Genomic DNA, 22,491 nt, shown 5'->3' with positions numbered 1-22,491 from the left:
GTGGCGCGTGCTCGCGCGTCGTCGCCTTGGCGTCCCGACACATTGATTATATTGTCGTGAGTGGCAGACTCGCGCGCGCTCTCCAACGTTCGTCCGTTCGTTCGTTGGTTGGTTGGTTGGCTGGCTGGCTGTGTGTCTATCTTTAGTGGACACGAAGAAGACATGCACCAAACGATACCGATCGGCCACCGACGTCGGACCCAGAAGGAAGTCACCGTCACGCCGGAAACGCGATCTTTTACCCATTAAACGGTGGTTCTCTTTGTGCTGCGCGGCAAATTCAAACGGCGGAAAAAAAGAATAACAATAGAAGAAGAAAACAACCACAACACTTAAGATAAACCCGATGCGCGGCGAAAGAGAGTCGTCGGCTTACCATCGAATCGAAAGTTAGTTTTTTTTGTTTGTTTGTTGGTATTTTATTTATATATATATATATATCTAAATACATATTTAACTGGGGCTAATAATAATGATAATGAAAGAGGCAGAAGCGAGGCCCGTGCGTGCACGCTGAAGAACCTGTATGAAGATGATGAAGATGGTCTTGATGTCATGGTATGAGCGCTCTTGAAGGACCCGAGTACTCGCAGCGAAAATGGGGAACTCCTGCAGCAGCGGACAGGGACACAAGGATAAGGACAACATGTCCCAAAGGTCCGAAGAGTAAGTGTTTATCTCACTATCTCTCACTCACTCACTCTCCCTGCTCCATCTGTTCATCTCTTTTTCCTACATTGCGACGCGTTTCTATTCATAGATCTCTCTCTCGCTCATCTTACGCATTATTATTTTATTTTTCGCATCATATTCAAAGTCATCCTCCTTCCTACCTACAACTCCTATAGTAAACAGGCATCGACTACGTCCCCAACTTTCCTGACGTCATCCAATGACGTCACGACGAACCTACCGACGCACGTATACGATATATATGGGGCGGGGGTGAGTGGTGCGGCGGGTGGGCGTTAGTGGTTGGTTTGCGTCGGGAGGGAGAGAAGAGATATCAACTCCTTTGACCTATTTTCCCCCAGATCCAGGCCGATGAGAAATTCAATTTCAAGGATAAATCTCGTCGCACAACCCAAAAATCCATAAAATACTCCATACATATACAATCCAATACACTTTTTTTTCTAATTATCATTTTGTCATCATCATTCCTACTATTTGTGTACATAGCCAACAAACATAAAAGTGTATATTGTATTGTATATTTTTATGTGCGTGTAGCGAGACGCACGCAATATCTGTTGATTCTGTATTGAATTCCATCCATATTACTTCTGCATCCTCTGATAATAGCAACAGCAATAATATAAACAAATATTTTGTTTGCTTTATATTATATTATCAATATAACAATATAATCTGCACAATTAACAATTATATTTATAACTATCGGAATTAAAATTATTATTACTCATTATTTACAATAATAACGACAACAACAATACAATTTATTATACACAGAAATGATTATCATTTGAATAATATCAAAAAACTGATACGAATCCTTCGTAAATTTACTTTTTGATACTAAAAATTATATTTCATTTTTCATAAATACAACACGAAACTGTGACTGCAATCAATTAAATTTATATAATCGCATTAATAAAACTTTCATTGAGTTTGAAAGTTCTTCTTTTATCTCGCGCTTTTTTTTTTTCAAATTGTCTTTCAATAATATTATTGAATTTAAAGGAAACTCATAAATACTCATACATTTTTATTAAAGACGCAGAAGCGTAAATGAAAATTATACGGTCTGCAGAATTTGCTAACAAAGAACTTCACTGTTACCTGTTTCGCGCATTTAATTAATTATAATTCATCATAAATCAGATATGTTTTGTCATTGATAATTTCCAATTTAACTAATTATTTAATACGTATACCATTTCCACTATGTAATGATGCAATAATTATTATGATTAGTATAAATTTACTGTAATTGCGTCTTTTTTTCTTTTGTCAAAAACATGTAAAATAGTCGTAAAAAAGTACATGGAATTGCTTTAGGCTTTCATCAACTATGTTAGATGGAGTGTACAGAGTCGGTGTGGAAACTTGATACAAATGTATTGTATGTCCCAACAACTATTTCATATATGGTCAGTCCTTAATGGACGCAACATACAAAGGACCAGCTAGCAATAAAGGCCTGTCCTTCCATTACAGCAAACTCTACCGCTACACACATTCATGCAATATTTAAACGAATCCTGCAGTAAATCGATCAAATTGATAGTAATTAAGATAAAAATGATACATATCATTGCCAAAATATTGAAAATCTATTAATAATCATGTTTATCTTTATTGAGGAATGAAAATATTTGATTGTTTGTATTTACAAAAAAAACAATATATTTGTAAATAGACAAATTTACGTTTCGGATGGGGGGAATACGTGAATAGATGATGCATTTAAAATATTCGCAATCTATAAATAGCGTAATAGTTGTATTTTGAACACAAGCGAGGAAAATAAGTAAATGCAGCGTGGATTTTGATCCCTCCGGGTGGATAGTTAACATTTTTTGTGCAAGAGTAATCCGCGAAACAGAGTATTGCCAGATTTATTATATATATATTATTAGGCGATCTGCGTCAAGTTTTCGCGGACAGCGGCCAAATATATTTCTCCCAAGTTATTCTAAAAATGAAATTTGTTTTTGTTGTTCTTCCTTTGTAATTGATTGCATTTCTTCAGATCTGGTAGCTACCAGATTCGAGCCAGCCTACCTTCCGATAAACAGCAGGTCCTTATGAACCATGTTACCCATACGGGGGGCGTCCTTCTGGAGCCCTCGACTGCCGGTCAACAGGCGATACAGCAAGTTTCCAATGCCACGACACCGTCCACTGGTAACGAGAAGAAGGTACCGTCGAAGATACTCCGAGGAATAGCTGCACCTAGTGTTTCAGGTAACGATGAAACAATTTGATTTCGTTCGTCCACTAACACTCATTCCTTGCAGATTCTCTTTCTCTGAGCTCTCCGCCAGGCATCGTCAGCCCGAGGGATCTGATTATCGACGGCAATGTTCCTCCGGAGTTGGCCAGTCTTTCCGAGCAATTGCAAAACTTGCTGATGGGAAAAGTGAGCTTCGCCAAGACCGCTTCGAAAACTAGAAAAATTGTGATTTACGTGTGCGCTGCCGATTCGCAAGGTCCTTATTAATTATTTTCTTTTGTTTGAAATGCAAGCAAATCAAATTGTTTTATTCTCTTTGGTTGCAGACTGTTGCGTGGAAAAGGGAGCACTCCACAACGCGTTATATCCTGAATTGCGTGCGCGCTGTCGATTGAAAGGATACGAACTGCATATCGTTGATCTTCACTGGAAAACGCTTTTGGAGAAACAGCAGGATCACGAGTTTCCAGAGCTGTGCATCGGCGAATTGACACGTACCTATCTTCTTAATTGCAATGCAATGTGTCTAGCTTACACAGTATACTTAATGTTTTTGTTGTTGTTGTACATTGTGTTCCAGGTCAAATGGAGGTGGCTTACGTGATTCCCGTTCTATTCCTGAACAACTCGCTGGGAACGCCCCTGTTGCCGATATCCATAGAATGTTCAGACTTCCAGATGGCGATGAACAGCGTCGAGGATCAATCGGCTCAAAGTCTATTGTCCAAGTGGTATAAACTTGATGAAGCGGCGCAACCGCCCTGCTACAGGCTTCAGTCCACTTCCTCCCATATTCCCGGCTTCAAAGAGACTTCAACTGAAGATCGAGAGAAGGCACTCGAAGAGTGGCAGAGTGAAATCGAAAGAATGCTGGTCGTTCTTATAAATGTGTTCAGCCAGGAGCTCAGAGATACTTACCTGACGACGGTCGTCGAGCAGGAAGTGCATAATACGGTATTCATGAGCCAGGAATTGGCGAAGCGCTGCATCTGGATCAACAGGGTGTATACGCCGGGCGAAAAGACCACCAACGAACCTCCGAGTCCGGGCGAATCGGAGCATTTCCGACGTCTCAATATTCTGCAAAGGGATTTACGGGTAATGTTAATATCTATCATGTTGTATTACATTTCTTACCTCTCTCTGTCTTGTGCATTGTAGAATCAGTTGGCTGAGAAGCACATTGTCAGATTACCCGTAAAGTACGTCGATGGTGGCCTGAACATGGAAATACCTGAGCACGCTCAGTACATATCACAGGTGCTCGGACATATGAATAAGCACCTAACCGAAATGATAGATGCCATCATCGACGAACACCAAAGTAAAAATATCCTGAAGCCGAGCTACGGCATCGATACGAGCATCTTCGAGGAACTCAATCAACAGACCACGTTCTGCCAGAAAGCCGCCCAGTGCAGTGTCAATCGCGAAAAAACTATTTCTGATATTAAAAAGTAAGTTTACAACTCTATACGCAATCTAATTATACAAATAATTATACTTTGCTGATATGATTGTTTTATCTAAAATATTTATAATATTCTTTCAGTTATATTTTAACTGAAAACCATTCCCCGTTGGTGATCTATGGGCCCGGAGGCTGCGGAAAAACAACGCTCCTCGCGAGGATCGCTCAGTGCACTAGCCAATGGTTACCGGAATCGTTCTTGGTCCTGAGGTTTGTTGGCATCAGCGCACAATCCAGCACAATAGAGCAACTACTCAGTTCAATAACACACCAATGCTCCATCTTGACCTACGGACACAAATCGTCGGTGGCGCACGTAAGAACAAAGAGCTCACAAATTCACAATTGAAAATAATCGTTAATTTCTTTCCCATTCTCTCCCTTTCTCTTGTCCCTTCAGACAATAGACAATTACAAGAATGCGTTACCCAACTTGCTGATGGCGAGCTGCATGCAACGTCCGCTGATCGTCGTGTTGGATGGAATCGAACAAGTGAAGATGTACAGTTCGAAGGTGATCGATTGGTTACCGCTCCAGTTGCCGGATAACATTAAGTTAATCATCTCCGTATCAGAGAACAGCGACATTTATAAGGATATGGTCAAAGTGATACCAGAGGAGAGTTTCATCAGAATGCCCGTCTTGGGAGAACTGGAGGCGAAGGGCATCCTGATGTCGAGCGTCATGCAGTACAATCATAGCGTCAACTCGAAAATACAAGATTGCGTTTTGAAATCGGTGCAGGAATGCACGCTCCCCTTGTACACAAAAGTTGCATATCAAATAAACCCCATTAAATTTCCTGTCATCATTATTGAAGAACAATGATTTTAGGTGTTGGCTTGGCAAACGTCTTGGTGGGCGGACAAGGAGAACGTCATCGTGCCGAAAGGCCAAGTGGACGATCAACTTACACTGATGTTGGAGGAATTGGAAACGATTTTAGGGCAAAATCAAGTGGAACACGCTCTCGCCATCATGACTTCGACGAAGCACGGCATCACCGATTCGGAAATGTTAGATTTGCTAGCGCACGATGAGATATTCCAAAACAATACAACTTATGGTATTATTATAATTATTATTGTCTATAAATCTATATTTAAATTTTTACGTTTCAGTATCTTGGGCACCGGCCTGTCTCGCCTGGTCTCGCCTCAACAAACATCTCGCGCCCTTCCTCCAATGGACATTGACGGGTACAGTCTTGGGTGTGCAGTGGCGCGACAACATGCTTCTGCAGGCTGTAAAGAAACGCTACAAATCGTACTCGAATTGGGCCCACGAGATGCTTTTCAATTATTACAATGTTAGTTAATGTAAATTAAGGAATTCAAGCAAACAGAATAGTAACTATACTTATTGTTTTAGGGTAAATGGTGGAGCGAACAACCACAAGCCAATCTATCTGCCAGATTAATTAGTCAAGATACGCTTCTAGGAACTTGGTACTAGCAGTCTATCTATTAAACTACAACTTCATATTGTTTTTATTTTTTTTTGCAGCTACAATCGTAGAAAACTGGATGAACTTCCATACCATTACTACTATTTGCACGGAAGCGAAAAACTGTCCAGTTCGGATTACTTGAACGACCTGAACTGGATATACGATAAAGTGTGTGGCTCCAATTGTTTCCAGCTGCTGGAGGACATTCATCTGTGCAAGCAGGAAGGGATTTCTCTAAACGAATCCGTCGCCGTACTGCAAAGTTTCCTCGAGACATACGTAAACGTTTTGAACTACGATGGACGGCAATTTTACTCGCAATTCTACAGTTTCCTATCAATGCTGCAACCGAAAGGCGAAGACATCTGTTCCGATATATTCTCTATATGCAAAGATCCTCCGATACCTTCGTTGATTCCAAATTATTGCTTGGACATTGCCGTCGAAGATGAGCACGCCACCAAACGCAGAAAAGCTTACGACCTGATAGTCAGATTACCGGAGACGCACCAATTCGTCGCCTGTATTTCAACCGAAGACGAACAAATTAGCGTCTGGAATGCGGCAAGGTCAGTACTTCTTACCTTCTTCAAAAAATGAATTATTTTCATGTTTTTACGTGTTTTTTTTCAGGTGGGAAAGAGTGAGACTTCTGAAAGGTATACCTCATCCGACAAATCTGGTACCGATAAACCAGCACAAATGCATAGTGCTATGTCAACGGGAGTTGCGCATCTACGATCTCAACACGGGCACCTTCCTCACCAAACTGAAAGGTGTCATGAACCAAAAGATGCCGTATTACGGCCTCCACGATGCTTCACATCTTGTCGCGCTCAGCAGGAATCGGATGTACGTCAATTTGATGAATCTGGAAACGGGTAAACTTTAAGAGATCAACTCTCGAGATGAGAACGACAATTTTTCAGCTCGTTAATTTTCAGGTGATTGCGTTACGACTTTCAAAGCTGGAGAAGATCGCTTCCTTAATTCTCTGCTCGTTTCTGGGGATGGAAGGTAACTTTTCGAAACATGCATAAACACACATTCGTTTCATCTTCATCTTCATTTTTAGAGTGTTGGTGTGCGGCGATGAAACGCAGAAACCGTTCCCATTGCTCGTTTGGAACCTGCAGTCGAGGAAATTACTTTACGATCTTCGAATACCTCATCACGATTTTATCACATCCCTATCTGCCATTACTTACGAAGGTAAAATCGAAAGAGAAACTAACAGTTCACGATATTCTTGCAATATATTACCTTTCTTCTTAGGTAATTACGTTTGCTGTGTCTGTCACGAGATCGACGAGCCGAATCCGAATTTCATTGTCGTCTACGATTTACAAAGTGGGACATTATTCAAAAAGTGGAAACCGTCCTGCGATACTGTTTCACTCGAAATTAGCTCTCAAGGTGGTTGTGTTATCTCTGGTTTGGAGGATGCCCGAATCTTAGTTTGGGACTTGATTACAGGTCCTTGTCCTTGTATAAATACAATTATACCCATAACTAATGTATTGTATTGCAGGGAATTGCCGATGGACATTGGAGGGACACACTGCGCCGGTGAATTATTTACGTTTAGAACCACGCGGTGTTCTCTTCCTATCAACCGACATTCAAGGAAGAGACAAATCGATCAGAGTGTGGGATTTGAACAAAGGTAACTATTTCAATAACTTTTACATTTGTATTGAATTATTTCTTTTTTTTGTGTTACGAATGTAAAGGTAACTTGGTCGCTGTGTACACTACAAGTCTCAATATAACTACATGCGATATGAGTTTACAAGGCCAGACTATAATACTATCGATGGAGGGATGCGAGGAACTGGTGTTTCTAAAATTACGTGGCCCAGGCGTAGAGGAAACAATAGAGGAACTAGAAGTACCTTACGGCGACCCGGAGATTGATTTCGCCGAGTTCGATCTAAGCGAAAGCGGCGCTTGCTGACCACCTACCACGCAGCAATCCACGATCTTTTCAAATCTCAACAAAGAATGAAACAGACAAAAAAATAAGAGAAGAAGAAGGGGAAGAAACAATGGAATTTGCGTTTTTACTGGTTTGTGAACGAGTACCTTTTTCGGATGGGCCTTTGCGCTGGTTGTAATCCTCCCAGCCATCTTGATCTCTTTTCCTCGCCAAAACAAAAAAGAAAGAAAGAAGCGAAACATCGTCCTCTGGCAACTTCTCATTCAATGTGTACTACTCTATTCGAGGAAGGGAAATGTGTGTAGCATATTCTAGGGATAACCCTTCCATCGATCTCTTCCAAACCTAGACACACGTTACTATATACTTTACTATATGTTTCGTTTTCTTGGTAATTCAATGTTGGATCTGGGTCTGGATCTAGATCGTGAATTACCAAACTCAACAACGATTCAGCTTTCAATCACATACAACGGACCAAATCAGTTGACTCTTTAACGAACGGATTGTTTTAAATTTTCTTTTCTCTTTTTGTTCCGTTTTAGCCTCAGAATTTTCACGTCATTATTCTATTACTGTTATTATTGTTATTTTAATTTTATTTGCTTTTTTTTGTTTGTCATCGCAAATCAGTAAATACACTCGTAAGAAGAAAAAAAAACATAAGGAATGTAACGTTTACGGATAGGATAAATATAATTAAGTCTTATTGTTATGAGAAGAATTCCCATCTGGTATGTGGAACAATACTTAAAGAATACTATATTTATATGTTGTGATTCTTGATCAATGTACCAAAAAAAAAAAAGATACCAAACCAAACGACACCAACATGATATGTTGATTAAATAAAAATTAGTTGTTTTAAACTATTAAATGAAGAAATACGCAGATTCGAATTAGAAGATGAAGAGAGAGAGAGAGAGAGAAAGAAAAGCAGAGCAGTTGTATCCAGAAGAACACGTTTATTATTTAAAAAATAATGTGATTTTATGTATAGATGAGGGAAAGAAATGAAACAAACTAAAACAAAATATGATCTCCTATAAATCTATAAACTTCATCCATTTGTAGTTCTCATTGAACGCTTCGTTGTTCCTTAGCACTAGAAGGCTTTGCTTGAATACCTCAATATATTTCTCAGCCTGTCCAGATTTAATGTAATTCTTATTGGTGCACATATCATGGAGCCATTCCAAAATCTTTAAGAAAAGTATGCAAAAATAATAAATTTATTTAACTGTGAGATAAACAAATCAAAACATACCTGAACAATGTGCGGCTTAAATGTGTCCATCGAGACGACGTTGCTGAGAGCGTACGGAAAACATCTGATGAATGTGAAAACATCGCTTTCCGGTTCGAACACGTGGAAACCGGACACGGCGCAAATTCCACCCACGAAGACGGTTATCGCAAACAGAACAGAATCCACCTTTTGACTGGACGCTAACTCCAGTTGAATTTTAGCCATCAACTCTACGAACCACGGAACGCATTTCTTGTGGTAACGATGCTTTACGAATACATGTTTGCTCCACTTGAACCATTCCTCGAAAGATCTGAACGATTAAATAGATAGAATTCAATTATACCGATTACTGCCAGTTGCCAGTTGCAAACTTACATGTTACTCTTTTCCTCGTGAATAATATCAAGGCGTAGAGCACGGCAATCAATAAAGTTGTCGAGAAACGTGAACGGATTATCGGAGACCAAAGCAGCCGACAGCCTTATTTTCAAACACCTATCCACGATCCTTGTCGTTAAACAAGAATACTGTTTCGGGCAACTGAGATCATCGATCAGCTCGATTGGTAGAACGCACAACACTCCCAGCATTTTATCGAACATCTTATCATCATAAATAAATCAGAATCAAGTAAATTATATAAAAATATGAAAAAGTTGTTGTTTACCTCGGATTCGAAATCTAAATTTTCGCTGATATAAACCAAAACTTCGCCGATGACGTTCTTGTTCGTTTCCGAAACGTCGCGATCGGTGAAAGCCGCTTTCAGAGAATCGATGATCAAATCCAAATTATTTTCGTGAATAGCCAACTGCAACGAGGCGGCAATGAACGGCTTTAATGTTATCGGTTGAATGCTGTTGCACAGTGATTTCAAATTTTCATAAATTCCGTTGCACTCGTCCAAAGTCATATCGGACTTTTCCGCCAATGCCACCAAATAGTTCTCCAGCAGACGTCGCGCCGTTCCCGACAATGCCACCTGTCTGGAGAGTATATTCACCGCATATTTACGAGCCACCGGCACATGGATCAGTTCCTGCAAGAAATTCCAATCCATCGGCGGTAAAGGCTTAGCGTACTTCTTCCCAAGAATACGTAAACATTCCAGATACACATCTTTGTCCGTACCACGCGACCACTTGGAATTCTAAGATACGTTTCTGGTTATCCATCCATTGATGTAATCTACAGTTATTTCAATGACTTACATTAATCCTAACGTAATTAGCAACAGCTGCGGTGATGCTATTGCGAGAGACGTTCATCGACGTAGGTTCGCCGTGTCCCTCGGAAACTTCATACACTCCTTTCCTGTAACCCTTTAATTCCTTGGCAATCAAGCATGAAACCATGTCGGTCGCGCTTTTCAACCCGGTCCTATTGCCTCGAAGAAGAACTTGTATCCAGGTATTCCCTGCAACACAAATAACGTGTGAAAACGAGATGGCGGCAGCGAAACAGCTTTTGTTCACACCAACCTGGCACAGTTCCGACTGCGCTTACAACGATACCCTCACCCAAATACATTTCAGGGATTGAAGTGGTAATCTGTTCAACGCTAAAGCACCCCAAAGCCTTGTAAGCTGCCCCCAATACATCAGCGCTGCTCGTCGTCAATGTAAAATCCCACAGTTTCTTCACAACATCGTTTACTAACTTGTCATATTTTTGACTCTCCACGTACAGATTTGATACTTCCGTTATTAAGTCGCAGATGCTAAATACACGTACATTCATTACATTATAAGAGCATCCAGCGTTTTTGTTTGTTTCTCTTACCTAATCAGAATCCTAGTGCTCGTCTCATTTTCGAAACGTGGCGCCAAATTATACCAAGCCGAAGCCACGTCAACAATATCATATCTGCAGAGATATTTCAAACCTTCGAAGGCCAAAGCCTGGGCCATGCCATAATGCAAATCCTTTTTATTCAATATCCTTGATAAATGAACCGTAAGCTCACTGCCGAACACTTCTAAGCCCACACTAATGTAAATATTACAACAAGAAAAAAGGAAAATAAAATAATGATTATATGATTAGATCGTTCACTCACTTCTTCCTGCAAATCTCTTTTATAATGTACGCCTGACTCAAAGTGTACTGTTCAATGTCATCCTTATTTTCCTTTATAAGGAACTCTTGTAAATATGGAAAGCATTTCGAATCTACGAGGAAAAGTTCGTAGAACGCGGACAGGACCAACGTCTGCATAATTCCGGACGCCTTCGCTACAGCTTTAAGCGTCGTCACTACCACAGCCAAATTTTCTTTTAGTACGGCCATCTTAGGTAGCGCCTTGATCAACGACAAATTGAGCTGCGGATTCTGCGAGTTTGCCAATTTGTATAATAAAACCGGAAGCAACTTGAAAGTATCTTTCGGTCGTACTTCGCAATAACTCAATAGCGATTGCAGAATCCTTGAGGCGTTCTCGCAGTCCCCAGAGTAGATGACGCCGAGCAGTGGGTTAAATATTTGCGAGATCAGTTCACGAGGCATATCGGATAATTCGAGATCAGGTCTAAAGCACTGCGACAGGTAAAGATCAGCATCCAAAATTTGGGCTGAATCCAACACATCTTCTGCATCTTCTGTCTTGTATTTTGTATGTAAAATCCTGTCGATGCATTTCAGGGATCTTCGAGAATTCTCATCGAAAACGGTAAATTGTATCTTCCAAACAATCAGCGACGCTTTCAGCGTGTTCAACGAAGTGTCCGGACATTTGTGCTTCAAAATGTCTTCGCCTGAAACACTTTTTATATTTTAAACTTTCGACAACAATCTACACAATTCGCACTTACAAATGTTCAAAATCGAATCGATTTGTACTATCGGTATATTGTGAATACAGTTTGTTAAAATCGTCAATACTTGAGATGGAAGGACCGCCGTGCAACTGTACTGTTGCAACAGATATATTGCTTCGGTAGGTTCGACTCCTTTCAGCAGCATCGCCTTTACGCACAGCGCTAAAACGCAACTTCCCATTCGGAAATTGACTTCCGCGAAGTAATCGCAGTACCTCGCCGATCTAGTCAAGTGCCCTTTCGAAAGCAACTGCAATATTGGATCATTCAACAAAACATATAATTTATATAGCGCCGCATGCTTACAATAATTTTATTAAGGAACGCAACGTCGAGATCGTCTTTGAATAAATCGAGCAAATTATACTGAAAATTCTCGTCGAATTTCATCTCGTAATCGTACAAGACGTGCAGCAGGAACGGTTTAAGTTGCTCGACTAGACGCTTCCTGAAATAATCAACAATTGTATTGATTCGCAATTACCTGATGTATATATTTTTGAAACTCACTCATGGTCATTGATCCTTCGATTGCGAATATTGGCCAGAACCAGCGGCCAAACCTTTGGGTCCCGATTAAGAACGGCAATTAAAGGATGCTGATTATCCGACAAACCGTATTTCATGGAACTGTTCGTCGGATGATCCATCATCATGAATAGAAAATATAATACACCGCTAAAGTTGCTACAAAAAAATATTCTTTAAAATCTACTAATATTAAATATTTTCATAATGTATGATTTAAAATTTAGTTTATTTTCAAATTTTTGAAAAGACAAATACCGTAAATTCATCACACAGATGGAATTCTGGTTGCCTATGATAAAACATCATATCCTCACTAATTTCAAATTTCTTTTCATATTTCATAAAAACCTCTACACCAAATATTATATTGCAATGAATAATGATGTGTTAAATAATTAAAGACTAACCAAAATTTATCAATTACCTGATGTGTTGAATAGAAGCAACAAAGTCCTTAAGGACTTCTTCCATGGAGACAACCCCATCAGAACACAAACTGAACAAACCGGCGGCAGCAGTAATCGTTAGGCAGTCGCTTCCCGTCAAGCATTTCTCCTTCAAGTAAATGAGACTCTTTTGGAAAGTGTTCTTGTCCTCGCAGTCCTTCAATTTGGTTAATTTCTCGATGATGCCCTTCACGGCTCCACTTATGAGAATCGCATTGTTCTGGTTCAACTTGTAATCAAATTCTTCCATCTTTCCAGCACTTCATCAGCTCTGCTCAACAAATTTTATATAAATTAATAAATTGTCCAATAAGTCAACATTATAGATAACAACATATGTTTTATATTGTTCAAAATTTTTGGTTATGTTATTGGACAACTATTTGAAAAACTCCATTGCTGCCAAATCAAATATGTAATAACTGATATTTTTCTTGTACTTGTTGTACATTAATTCCAATTGAAAATACGTATTTTTATATATGGAAAGAAAAACTATCACCCATGCATTCAACGCTGTTGTAATTTGCAATTTTATCGAGTTTTCCCAAAGTTTTAAAAATTTCAAATTTTATAGTTAACATTCTGCAATGACATTTCGCATGACAGTTGTATGCAATGATGATGTTTTGTGATGGATAATGACAGCAGCAGCTGCAGTTAAAAGCCACGGTGATATGATAATTGTATGATTAGTTCTAGTTTTTAAATTATTTTCAATGAACAAAATACAGTATTGATTGATGCGCCAGTAACTTTCTAACATTCAGGGTAAGTTATTCATTAAGTTGTTTATTAAAACAGTTGTTAAATGTCTTTGGGAATAGTTGAACATTTCAGAGTTATCAAAGATGGGATTGACCAGGCAAGAGGTGAATCTGAGAAGGCTCCTGTTGAAATGTGAATTGATGATCAGCAGCAATCAGAAGGACGACAGATTCCCAAAATATGTTAACTCGTTGGAGGATATGTTGAAAGACATGTTGAAGGTTCCAGAGTGAGTTTTACTCTTTTATTAATTAATAGCTAATTAAAAACTTGCCTTCTTTATTGATAATATCATTATTATACATTTGCAAATAAATATTAACATTTTGTTATAATCTTCAGAAAGCCTCATGAAGAAATATTGAATGATTACAAAAGGCGCATTTACAATGTCAAAGTGTCCGCTGGTATGGAGACAGACAGTGATAGGCAGTTTCTTTTAAATGAAAAGATCAATGAGGAACCAATTGCTAGAATGGAACTGTTGGGTACGGCTATTATTAATTGCAATTGCAAACAGTGTGGCTTGATTGAGGTTTGTTTAGGATTGAGGCAAAGGAAAGCAGATAAACAAGACGGACTTGATGATTTGGATCAAATGATACATTATCACCAAGACGCGCAGGAGAAGATTGCAAACGATATGTTGCAGTTGACGCAGAGCTTGAAGGAGCAATCGCAGCTGGCAAATAAAATTATTAAGAAGGACACGGAAGTCGTAAGCAAATCATCACAAATGACCGAGCAGAATTTCTCAAGACTGAAAGTGGAATCGAGCAAATTGACGGAGCATTCCAAGAGAGCCTGCAAATGTTGGATGTGGATAATGTTAGTCATTGTTTTAGCTGTTTTCATTAGTAAGTACAAAACAAACAAACAAAAAAACCTTTTATTTTACTAAATAATCAAATGTTTATTGCAGATATGGTTTTGTTCATGAAAGTAATGAAAAAGACGAAGTAAAAGAAAAAAAAAGTACGTTTTCATATACTATTATATTAAATTATTATTATAAGCAGCAACAAAATAAATAAACAAGTTGGATTTTTTTTCTCTCTCGTATTCAACCTATTGTAATATTAAAATCGGGCTTTCTCTTCGTGTACCATCGATTAAAGTCCAACCGGTGCAGCAACTGCAACAGATGGTGACCGGAGACTTTCTCGTGGAGAGAAAAGAGCGCTCTCATCAGAGTCTCGGTGATGGTGTCCGATTGCGTTTGGAAATCCTCCAGGTCATTCAGCTCTAGATCGGAGAGTTCGCCGCTCCAGGTCGATGCCAACAAGCAGAACTTGTTGCAGAGCTCCAACAGCTGTACGATTATATTGTAAACCTGAAATATACAATAAATACAATAATGGCATAAACACACTACACACAAGCATTCTCAATCTCACAATGTTTTCTCTTTCAAAATTCAACGAAGGCAATTGGTACAGATTATTCCCTCGATCCTTGCCAGTATTCTGGAATGCATAGTGATTTCATTAATATGAAAAAACGCAACAACTATTAATATTAACTACATACATCATCCAAACACATTACAAACGTTTTGCTCATCAAATTACTTAAGAAAGTCGAGTGCATACGTATGATATCTTTGAATTCCGTTGCGCTTTTGATCGCAGTTTTGAGCAGCGAGAAATGGGCTTCGATAACGTCGACTTGAAAGTAGTATTGAAGATTGTTCACCAGGAACATCAAGTTATGCCTCAATGTCCAAACACCTCGATCGCTGAAATTATCTTAATGTCATTGTTCCTTTTCAATTCCACGTTAATTCCTACATTACATTTTCACTTTTTTCTCCATGTGATTCAACCATAATGTGTGTAAATCGATGTGCGTCTTTTTCAACCTCAAAAGGAAACTGAACAGTCTATTGTAAAGCGACATCACTTTAGGATGGAATATGATGTGCAATGGCCAATTAATATCAAAGTATATTTCCAAATTGGACATCGGGTTAGATGCTAACGAAAGCGAAATTATAATCCTTCTTATTAATCTTTCTTCTTTTCTCTCTCTCTCTCTTACCGTAGTTCTTCGATTCCAAATGGTTCGGCATTGTAAGCTCAAATTTCATGTACGATTTATCATTTTCTCCGTACATCTTTCGCGCAGTTTCGTTGAACACTGTATTGAGATTCTTTACGATATAATAATTTGGAATTTGCTTGAGGTGTTCTTCAGCGACGACGATAAATTGTTGGAATAACTCTCCACGACCCAAGGCATAATAATCCCTTATTATTTGCAAATGCTCCAAAAGTTCAGCTTCTTCCACCATAACACCCCATAAATACTAAAAAAATAAAATAGAAACTTGTTCAAACGGTATGAAAATGTAGCTTACATTTGTGACCGTATTCTTGCACACTTGAATGGTCCTTTCGAAATTGACTAAATTGAATGTTTGAGTTTCCAGCTGTTCTATCTTCTTATAGAACTCGACGCTCCTTCCTTCCCAAATATCGCGTCTGAATTTCATCTTCTGCACATCGTCCTTACGTTTTGGGTCGTTGCTTATGATCCACACTATACGTCCCATGTACAAAATACTTTCAGCCGTTTCCAACGGAAGGATCGATGGTAACATATCAGGTCTGATCTCAAATTTCCTCACAGTGCACGGTTTACGCACTCGAGACTTTTTCTAAAATTAGATTCTATTATATTAATGCAAATACAATATTCATCGAACAACAACTATACTATATTAGAAACGTGTGAATCCACATTTTGAACAGACTCGATCTGTTCTGGAAACTGAAAATTCTCGTCATCGCATTTGCAATCTCTTATGAAGAATTCGTTGTTCGCATCCATTAAATCTCCATATATAATCCAATTTGCCAGATGCCTGTAGAACATTGTATTCACACTTTGAATTATTCTAAAACAACACATTACACAGTCATTTTCTAATACATGTTTCTTATTTTCACCACATCTTACTTGTTTGCCGCTGTAACAATTTGTGGAATTCCAGAAATTGTGTACATGTGGAGACGGCCCATCAAAAGGCATCCATGGATTTGCTCATTCGTGATTGTTCGAATCATAGATTTAATCATATCAAAGAGCATGACATATTTCTCCATAGTGGCGAGAACATAAGTCAATGTTAAATGTGGATTTTCCAGGAACTTCTCTTCCAATCCAATAATTTCCTTGCGATAATCTTCCAGAACATTATCCAAGCCATTGCAAAAGACAATCAGGTATGAATCAGCTTGGATTATGCAAATATTATCTGAAACGGATGAGCTAATTCAAAAACATACAAATCATCTAACAGAGTTATCCTACCTTTCATTTGAGCAACTCCCCATTGACCCAAGCTATCGATGGACTTTCGGAATTTTTCTATGTTATGGTAATTGAGTGATATTTTCAGGATTTTCTGCAGAAGTTTTTTTTCGCCAGGATGAAGGAATTCCTGCATGGAAATGGATTCAACCCAATCCTAAAATGAGGGATGATTACATGAATATAATTGCTAGATTAGCCAGAACACGTACATTTTCTTCGCTTTCCTTAAACAGATCACCAGGGCAATGCCACAGCGAAAATAACACCTCGTGTAACATTTCCTATATCATTTAAAAAGAAAGCGTAAATTTAACTGAATTCTGTTTTGAATTTGACATATAATTTGATATATATAATCGTGAAATTAGCCTCACACGAAAATAAAAAAATAGTTCAAATCAATTATGGCAATAAGTTTGAACTACTCTCTTCTTAAAATCCATATAAAAATTGCTTTAAAAATCACTTTCAAACTTGTTCCAAACTTTAATTGATTGAAAAATAAAAGTAAAATTATTTATTTAATCAGATTAATTGTATTGTATAAACGTATAAAAAGTTACATAAATATAAATTAGAAAGTAATGTATATATTATAAAATAAATTAAATGGAAAATGAAAACGTTTATAAATGCACAGATCAAAAATACTGGACGTGTTCTTAACACATCTATATCACAACTTTTTTTTTTAATATTTCATTTGTGTTTGAAACCAAATAAAATTGTCCCCCCGATCTATACAACAATCGATCTTGATTCTGCGAATATTGCGTCGCAGTGCAGAATGAGATTTTCAATTAGAAGGATGTCAGCAGTCATGTCCGGCAGCATCGAATTTGAAGATTCTGGTGGGCCGATCAAAGTCGGCGCAAAGACAGTCGCCAAATTGTGCGGATTCATTTTGTTTATAGCCGAGTGTTGGCTGACCCTGAAACAGCAGTTCATCATGATGATGATGATGATTATAAGTAAATTTCTGAATATACCTTTTCAAATGTTGTATCATGAATTTGAGCGTATCGTAATGAGGCTTGGGCATCGATTTGAGCGACAGACGGATGTGCTTGATTCGGGCGTCCTCGTTTTTCAGCTCTGAAAAGCAATGCAATTAGTTTAGTTAGTGTATGTTGTAATGAACGATTCAATTGAAACTCACGTAACGATTCGACGAGCATCGGATGCACGATGAACGTAATTAGCGGAATGGGAAGCAATCGCAAATAGAGTTTCAACGCACCGGTGATCACATTGATGTTCGGATATTTCTCTTGACTCAAATCTGCCTTATCTCCATCTGTAATTAAATTTTCCAATTACTCATATCGAATTTCAGAGGAAACCCAACTCACCTTTGTCGAATGCCATTTTTATAGCGTCTATTTCGTCCGCGAAACCGCTCAACCTGTAGATACCTTCCACCGTTAAACCTCTGGCCTCCACCTCGGACACACATTTGGTCAGCACGAAAGGCAAATTTGAACGGTGTGCGGCCAGCAAGGTAGTCAATTCGATTCCGAAAACACCGCGCAGATACTTCAAATCGGGTATACAGTAATTCGGAACCTTCTCGGAACATTTATCTAAATTAAATTTCAATTGATTTCATTCATTCCTTTGATTTCATTTTTCCTGGTAAACACTTACTGTGCGCGATCATTCCGCAATCGTCGCAGCGTACACCTTGAGCCGTGAATCCCCACAGGAAATTCCCGCACAGCTCGCACCAGTTCAAGCCCTTGAACGTGTTCGTTTTGAACGTGTGAGACTTCTCGTAGTTGTCGTTTATGTTCGGACTCCAAATCGGTTGGGCTTGCAAATTGCTGTTCCTAGAATACTTCGTTTTTTTTGGCAAAACAATCACATCAAGTGTTATATTAGAGATGCTAGCTAGTAGTATAGATACCTTGCGTATTCCTTTGTCAGCGCTCTCAGTTTGCGTTTGTTCAATGTCATGTACGGGCTCTCTTGGTAGTTGGCGGTAGGAAGTCTTTCCAGCACCAAAGGAGCTTTCAGTTCCAGATACATCGTGACCAGACCGTCGGCCACCAAAGACCTAACGCAATCGTATCTCTTTTGCCTTACGTACAGGCCCGCGTTCACTTCGTAAAATAGTTTGTAATGATGAATTCTATCATTGAATCTATAAAAGCGTTCCATTTAGACATATTATATTTTATAATAAGAGATCGCGCTTACTTGAGACTTAACGTATGGAATTCCCCATTGGCAGATCTGCTACTCCTCACTAAATAGGCGCCGTTCGGATGCGGAGCTAACAAATTGTTTGCCTCAATGTGAGAGATGTCACCATGATAATCTCTACCCAAATAACTAGGCACGCCGGGCAAATAATTCTCGCATATTATTGGTACTGGAACTGGGGCATTCAATTGCATGCGATATACTATAAAAATAAAACATATTACAATAATTGCTAATTTCACTCTTTGTGTTTCAAAGTAATCAAAAAAAAAATAACAATATGGATCTGAACTATTTGTTTCTATGACTCAAATGTTACTCATAAATCAAATAGGAAAAGAAGTAGACATGATTTAAATCAAGTAAACATTTTTAACAAGTTAAAAATACTTATCAATGTCAAAACAACAAAAAAAAAACAACAACAAATTGATTAATTAGTAAACAAAGTCCATTGAATTGTGAGTTGAGTAGAGTTGTGCGAGTGTTTGCCAGATGAGGGTTGAACAAACTTTATTGTTTACATTGTAATGTAGTTACCCTTTTCATAATATTTTGATAGTATTTCATTGTGGAGGCGAATATCCGAATTTCGAAATTGAACGTACATTTGATGATGTCCCAATATTTCGGGTACAATTGCAGATTCACATACTCCTTCGTTTTAAGCAGAATAAGATCTAATGAGGTGCCGAAATGCATGGCAATGCGAGATGTATATAAGTAAACAACTACACTCGTAGTAGGCACTACTAAAAATAGGTTAAATGGCTTACGATCGTTCTTCCAAACTGAATGCACGGGGGAATCGCCGTCCAGGCCCATTGTTTGTTTAATTTCCTTATCGAAATGCACATGTAATTAATAGATAAAGATATTTGCGTTCCTGATACTTTTCTCCAATTCTCTATCTCTCTCTTTTGATTTACTTGAATTTTTAATTCTTTTATAATTTCCAATTATTGCAATGAGAACTCAATTCTCCGCCTACTTCTCTCCACTCCACTTCTCTCACTCGAAAGCAGCTGTCGTCGTCGTCGTCGTCGTTGCAAGTTGCCTGGGGAATTTTATGTTACGTCCGTGATTCATTACATCCTTCCAATTCTTCATTATCTTTTTTACAACTCAGTCACTTGAGGAGAACACTTTAGTTTATTTTTTTTAATGGATTTAAGATATACTCGACGTTAAATGCAGACACACACATTGAAATATATCTTATGTAATAATTATCGATCATATTCAGTTATAACCGAAAATTTTCACTCAATCAGTTTATTAAGATTAAAATTAAATGGGTTTATGGAAAGAAACGAAAATACTTGAATTTCTCTATTGCTTCAATTAAAGTTATCTATTCTATTCATTTACTAACATGGTAAATAATATTTTACTAACTTTTATAGTTATTTTTCAATAACAACAATTTAACCATGTACATTCGTACATTCCTTAGAATCTTAATTTACTGATGATTGTTAACTTTACAGCCAATTGAGTTCAATAAAACATTCCTCTCGCCTTAATCATGTGATTCTCATTTAGTTAATATCAATAAAGTACGCGTACAAATCATTTTCTATCAATATTTTTTCAATCCTTATGAATTATATGCATTCATTTTTATACACAATGTTCTATTTTTTTGTTTTTAAACATTCCAATTGGATTTTAATTTCTATGTTTAATGTATGTTTGTATATAATTAAATCTTCAGTATGTATTTTTGTACAACTGTAAAAATATTATGTTACATAACTACAACTAATTAATATATGTTACCCAACATACATTTCCCCTAATAATATTAATATAAAAATTGCACTGTATTAAACGTTCTTTTATATTGTAATAAATTGCTGGCGATTTTGCGTCACGTGATTTAGATAATAAATATATTAAACAAAATAAGTTGGTTCTGTAAAACGAATTGAAAAAAATGGTTGGTACTATAAAAAGTTACTACTACTTTATGGTGATAACTTTTCAGTATCAGAAATTTTTGTAATTTAAAAACAAAGGGTGAAATTTTCATAAGATGAATCGTTTAGTTGCAAAACAAACTTTCAAAACCCTTAAATTGTTTACAAACGTAAACAACATGACGAAGGTAACAAAAGCTGGTCTTTGCAAATCAACATATGCGAACATAACCTTAAAAATGCAAAAATTTGTTTTAGATCACTTTCTCCACAGAAATTCCAAAAAATATATTGGTAGACACAATTTCGGCTGATAAACAAACGGAATGTGGTGCCGTATACGATAAGAAGCCTTTCAAAATGTCCTTAGAAGCAGGTAAATAATAAAGGTGTTGCAGATTCAAAAATGATATTATATTCCATCACGATTATTGTTTTAAAGGAAAGAAATACTCTTGGTGTTCTTGCGGTAAATCGAAAACTCAACCCATGTGCGATGGAACTCATAAAATTAATCAATTGAAAATTAAATTGAAGTGAGTCGAAAGTGAATGAAAGCACTTTAGAGAATATTACATTTATTTATTGTTTTAGGCCTATTCGATTTGCAGTAGCTGAAAGCAAAGATTATTGGTTGTGTAATTGCAAGCACACAAACAACAGGCCGTTCTGTGATGGATCTCACAAGTCAAAAACTGTTGAAGAAGCAAGTTCAGTGGTACGGCAATAGAACAAACACATTTATTTTAAATGTTCTTTTCACTATATATGTACATAATTAACTAGATTACTAAAAAAAAACTTGGGGATGATGAACAGCTACGTCTTATTTTCGTCTTCCTTTGTTCCTCCTCCTCCTTTGGATAACTCGAGATCTAGTCTCTCTTTTGCCCTGAAGACTTTCGATTGCAGATAGAAGGAACCCCCATTGGATTTTTCGTTCGATTTGAACAGGGATTCGTATCGTTTAAGGATTTGCTCCTTATCCAAATCGTCCACATTCAGTATTTGTTTGGCTTCGTCAAGGGACAAACCGACCTTGTTATTGGCAATTCTTTCGGCGCGCGTCTTCGTGTTCCCTAGGCGTTTGGCAGCCTCTTGCGAAGCTTCGATCTCTTGCTTCAAAGCCCTCGCGAACGCCCTTCCGACAATTTGCGAGCCGGCCACAATTAACTGCGCTATGAATTTCGCCATAACTAACCTAAAAGTAACCCAACTAAATCGCTAGGTACTGTCAAAAAAAAAGCAGTGGAATTGTCAATGTCAATTGCCGAGGACAAAATGACAAATAAATAGTGTTGCCAATATGATTTCTTAGTGAATTCCAACACTAAGTCTCATTATGTATACATATTAATCCTATATACTGCCGAGTCAGAGGTTTGAGGGGGTGGTGGTATAATCATAATGGATTTGGTTGATTTGTTTTGGAAATGAAAGTGATATGGT

At 37.9% G+C, this 22,491-nt stretch overlaps 7 protein-coding genes across 12 annotated transcripts; 3 read left to right on the top strand and 4 right to left on the bottom strand.

Annotated features, from left to right (window-relative positions):
- Positions 1–29: 29 nt before the first annotated feature.
- LOC108561881 (NACHT and WD repeat domain-containing protein 2) lies at positions 30–8,592 on the top strand. 2 transcript variants are annotated; one of them, XM_017919997.1, is made up of 19 exons: positions 30–389; positions 486–657; positions 2,720–2,934; positions 2,988–3,179; positions 3,250–3,417; positions 3,504–4,021; positions 4,085–4,380; positions 4,476–4,710; positions 4,795–5,166; positions 5,230–5,461; positions 5,517–5,704; positions 5,767–5,843; positions 5,902–6,414; positions 6,479–6,726; positions 6,790–6,862; positions 6,921–7,057; positions 7,121–7,321; positions 7,377–7,511; positions 7,579–8,592. In XM_017919997.1, the coding sequence occupies exons 2-19, from the start codon at positions 599–601 to the stop codon at positions 7,800–7,802; spliced, it is 4,083 nt and encodes a 1,360-aa protein (XP_017775486.1). In that variant the 5' UTR covers positions 30–389; positions 486–598; the 3' UTR covers positions 7,803–8,592. The 2 variants fall into 2 exon arrangements, with proteins under 2 accessions (XP_017775486.1, XP_017775485.1); XM_017919996.1 differs by having other exon boundaries at positions 486–666.
- LOC108561883 lies at positions 8,313–13,212 on the bottom strand. The gene is made up of 12 exons (XM_017919998.1): positions 12,808–13,212; positions 12,363–12,539; positions 12,159–12,300; positions 11,847–12,102; positions 11,096–11,789; positions 10,819–11,025; positions 10,518–10,756; positions 10,248–10,453; positions 9,704–10,186; positions 9,412–9,638; positions 9,052–9,346; positions 8,313–8,986 (listed from the first exon to the last, which is right to left on the bottom strand). Exons 1-12 carry the CDS (start codon positions 13,077–13,079, stop codon positions 8,828–8,830), a joined length of 3,357 nt encoding a protein of 1,118 aa, XP_017775487.1. The 5' UTR covers positions 13,080–13,212; the 3' UTR covers positions 8,313–8,827.
- Positions 13,213–13,438: 226 nt separating this feature from the next.
- On the top strand, positions 13,439–14,560 carry LOC108561875 (vesicle transport protein USE1). Its single transcript, XM_017919981.1, has 5 exons — positions 13,439–13,600; positions 13,657–13,826; positions 13,940–14,085; positions 14,143–14,454; positions 14,520–14,560. The coding sequence occupies exons 2-5, from the start codon at positions 13,681–13,683 to the stop codon at positions 14,558–14,560; spliced, it is 645 nt and encodes a 214-aa protein (XP_017775470.1). The 5' UTR covers positions 13,439–13,600; positions 13,657–13,680.
- Positions 14,561–14,618: 58 nt separating this feature from the next.
- LOC108561876 (gamma-tubulin complex component 4) lies at positions 14,619–17,274 on the bottom strand. Of its 3 annotated transcripts, none has more exons than XM_017919982.1 (10): positions 17,125–17,274; positions 16,913–17,069; positions 16,559–16,856; positions 16,316–16,496; positions 15,957–16,256; positions 15,638–15,905; positions 15,393–15,573; positions 15,128–15,335; positions 14,995–15,063; positions 14,619–14,930 (listed from the first exon to the last, which is right to left on the bottom strand). In XM_017919982.1, exons 1-10 carry the CDS (start codon positions 17,191–17,193, stop codon positions 14,661–14,663), a joined length of 2,001 nt encoding a protein of 666 aa, XP_017775471.1. In that variant the 5' UTR covers positions 17,194–17,274; the 3' UTR covers positions 14,619–14,660. The 3 variants fall into 3 exon arrangements, with proteins under 3 accessions (XP_017775471.1, XP_017775472.1, XP_017775473.1); XM_017919983.1 differs by having other exon boundaries at positions 16,559–16,835; XM_017919984.1 differs by lacking the exon at positions 17,125–17,274 and having other exon boundaries at positions 16,559–16,870; positions 16,913–17,013.
- Positions 17,275–17,544: 270 nt separating this feature from the next.
- Positions 17,545–20,346, bottom strand: LOC108561877 (beta-chimaerin). 3 transcript variants are annotated; one of them, XM_017919987.1, is made up of 8 exons: positions 19,897–20,346; positions 19,115–19,322; positions 18,822–19,058; positions 18,563–18,744; positions 18,268–18,498; positions 18,075–18,212; positions 17,905–18,010; positions 17,545–17,846 (listed from the first exon to the last, which is right to left on the bottom strand). In XM_017919987.1, exons 1-8 carry the CDS (start codon positions 19,943–19,945, stop codon positions 17,654–17,656), a joined length of 1,344 nt encoding a protein of 447 aa, XP_017775476.1. In that variant the 5' UTR covers positions 19,946–20,346; the 3' UTR covers positions 17,545–17,653. The 3 variants fall into 3 exon arrangements, with proteins under 3 accessions (XP_017775476.1, XP_017775474.1, XP_017775475.1); XM_017919985.1 differs by lacking the exon at positions 19,897–20,346 and adding an exon at positions 19,729–19,889; XM_017919986.1 differs by lacking the exon at positions 19,897–20,346 and adding an exon at positions 19,661–19,735.
- Positions 20,347–21,088: 742 nt separating this feature from the next.
- LOC108561878 (CDGSH iron-sulfur domain-containing protein 3, mitochondrial) lies at positions 21,089–21,861 on the top strand. Its single transcript, XM_017919989.1, has 4 exons — positions 21,089–21,230; positions 21,301–21,418; positions 21,485–21,578; positions 21,637–21,861. Exons 1-4 carry the CDS (start codon positions 21,159–21,161, stop codon positions 21,770–21,772), a joined length of 420 nt encoding a protein of 139 aa, XP_017775478.1. The 5' UTR covers positions 21,089–21,158; the 3' UTR covers positions 21,773–21,861.
- Positions 21,783–22,334, bottom strand: LOC108561879 (mitochondrial import inner membrane translocase subunit Tim16-like). Its single transcript, XM_017919990.1, has one exon. The coding sequence runs from the start codon at positions 22,234–22,236 to the stop codon at positions 21,862–21,864; it is 375 nt and encodes a 124-aa protein (XP_017775479.1). The 5' UTR covers positions 22,237–22,334; the 3' UTR covers positions 21,783–21,861.
- Between the last annotated feature and the right edge of the window lie 157 nt (positions 22,335–22,491).

This window comes from Nicrophorus vespilloides, unplaced genomic scaffold (genome assembly GCF_001412225.1).
Source record: "Nicrophorus vespilloides isolate i.1.1-1 unplaced genomic scaffold, Nicve_v1.0, whole genome shotgun sequence".
Taxonomy (NCBI): domain Eukaryota; kingdom Metazoa; phylum Arthropoda; class Insecta; order Coleoptera; family Silphidae; genus Nicrophorus; species Nicrophorus vespilloides.
The sequence above is the reverse complement of the archived record's forward strand: the minus strand, read 5'-3'. Positions and strand labels throughout refer to the sequence as shown.

What these genes read in the sequence shown, in the direction of transcription:
- LOC108561881 (XM_017919996.1), top strand. Translation starts at nt 599, where the DNA reads ATGGGGAACTCCTGCAGCAGCGGACAGGGACACAAGGATAAGGACAAC. An exon ending in ACAAATCGTCGGTGGCGCAC is followed by an intron (nt 4,711 to 4,794) that starts GTAAGAACAAAG and finishes TTGTCCCTTCAG; the next exon opens with ACAATAGACAATTACAAGAA. An exon ending in ATCTGCCATTACTTACGAAG is followed by an intron (nt 7,058 to 7,120) that starts GTAAAATCGAAA and finishes CTTTCTTCTTAG; the next exon opens with GTAATTACGTTTGCTGTGTC.
- LOC108561883 (XM_017919998.1), bottom strand. Translation starts at nt 13,079, where the DNA reads ATGGAAGAATTTGATTACAAGTTGAACCAGAACAATGCGATTCTCATA. An exon ending in GCTTCTATTCAACACATCAG is followed by an intron (nt 12,540 to 12,807) that starts GTAATTGATAAA and finishes ATTTTTTTGTAG; the next exon opens with CAACTTTAGCGGTGTATTAT. An exon ending in CGAAGGATCAATGACCATGA is followed by an intron (nt 12,301 to 12,362) that starts GTGAGTTTCAAA and finishes TGATTATTTCAG; the next exon opens with GAAGCGTCTAGTCGAGCAAC.
- LOC108561875 (XM_017919981.1), top strand. Translation starts at nt 13,681, where the DNA reads ATGGGATTGACCAGGCAAGAGGTGAATCTGAGAAGGCTCCTGTTGAAA. An exon ending in GACATGTTGAAGGTTCCAGA is followed by an intron (nt 13,827 to 13,939) that starts GTGAGTTTTACT and finishes TATAATCTTCAG; the next exon opens with AAAGCCTCATGAAGAAATAT. An exon ending in TGTTTTAGCTGTTTTCATTA is followed by an intron (nt 14,455 to 14,519) that starts GTAAGTACAAAA and finishes TGTTTATTGCAG; the next exon opens with ATATGGTTTTGTTCATGAAA.
- LOC108561876 (XM_017919982.1), bottom strand. Translation starts at nt 17,193, where the DNA reads ATGTTACACGAGGTGTTATTTTCGCTGTGGCATTGCCCTGGTGATCTG. An exon ending in ATTCACACGTTTCTAATATA is followed by an intron (nt 16,257 to 16,315) that starts GTATAGTTGTTG and finishes ATCTAATTTTAG; the next exon opens with AAAAAGTCTCGAGTGCGTAA. An exon ending in GCAAGAATACGGTCACAAAT is followed by an intron (nt 15,906 to 15,956) that starts GTAAGCTACATT and finishes TTATTTTTTTAG; the next exon opens with TATTTATGGGGTGTTATGGT.
- LOC108561877 (XM_017919985.1), bottom strand. Translation starts at nt 19,822, where the DNA reads ATGCATTTCGGCACCTCATTAGATCTTATTCTGCTTAAAACGAAGGAG. An exon ending in ATATTGGGACATCATCAAAT is followed by an intron (nt 19,323 to 19,728) that starts GTACGTTCAATT and finishes TTATTTTTATAG; the next exon opens with TATATCGCATGCAATTGAAT. An exon ending in TTCCATACGTTAAGTCTCAA is followed by an intron (nt 19,059 to 19,114) that starts GTAAGCGCGATC and finishes ACGCTTTTATAG; the next exon opens with ATTCAATGATAGAATTCATC.
- LOC108561878 (XM_017919989.1), top strand. Translation starts at nt 21,159, where the DNA reads ATGAATCGTTTAGTTGCAAAACAAACTTTCAAAACCCTTAAATTGTTT. An exon ending in CAAAATGTCCTTAGAAGCAG is followed by an intron (nt 21,419 to 21,484) that starts GTAAATAATAAA and finishes ATTGTTTTAAAG; the next exon opens with GAAAGAAATACTCTTGGTGT. An exon ending in CAATTGAAAATTAAATTGAA is followed by an intron (nt 21,579 to 21,636) that starts GTGAGTCGAAAG and finishes TTATTGTTTTAG; the next exon opens with GCCTATTCGATTTGCAGTAG.
- LOC108561879 (XM_017919990.1), bottom strand. Translation starts at nt 22,236, where the DNA reads ATGGCGAAATTCATAGCGCAGTTAATTGTGGCCGGCTCGCAAATTGTC.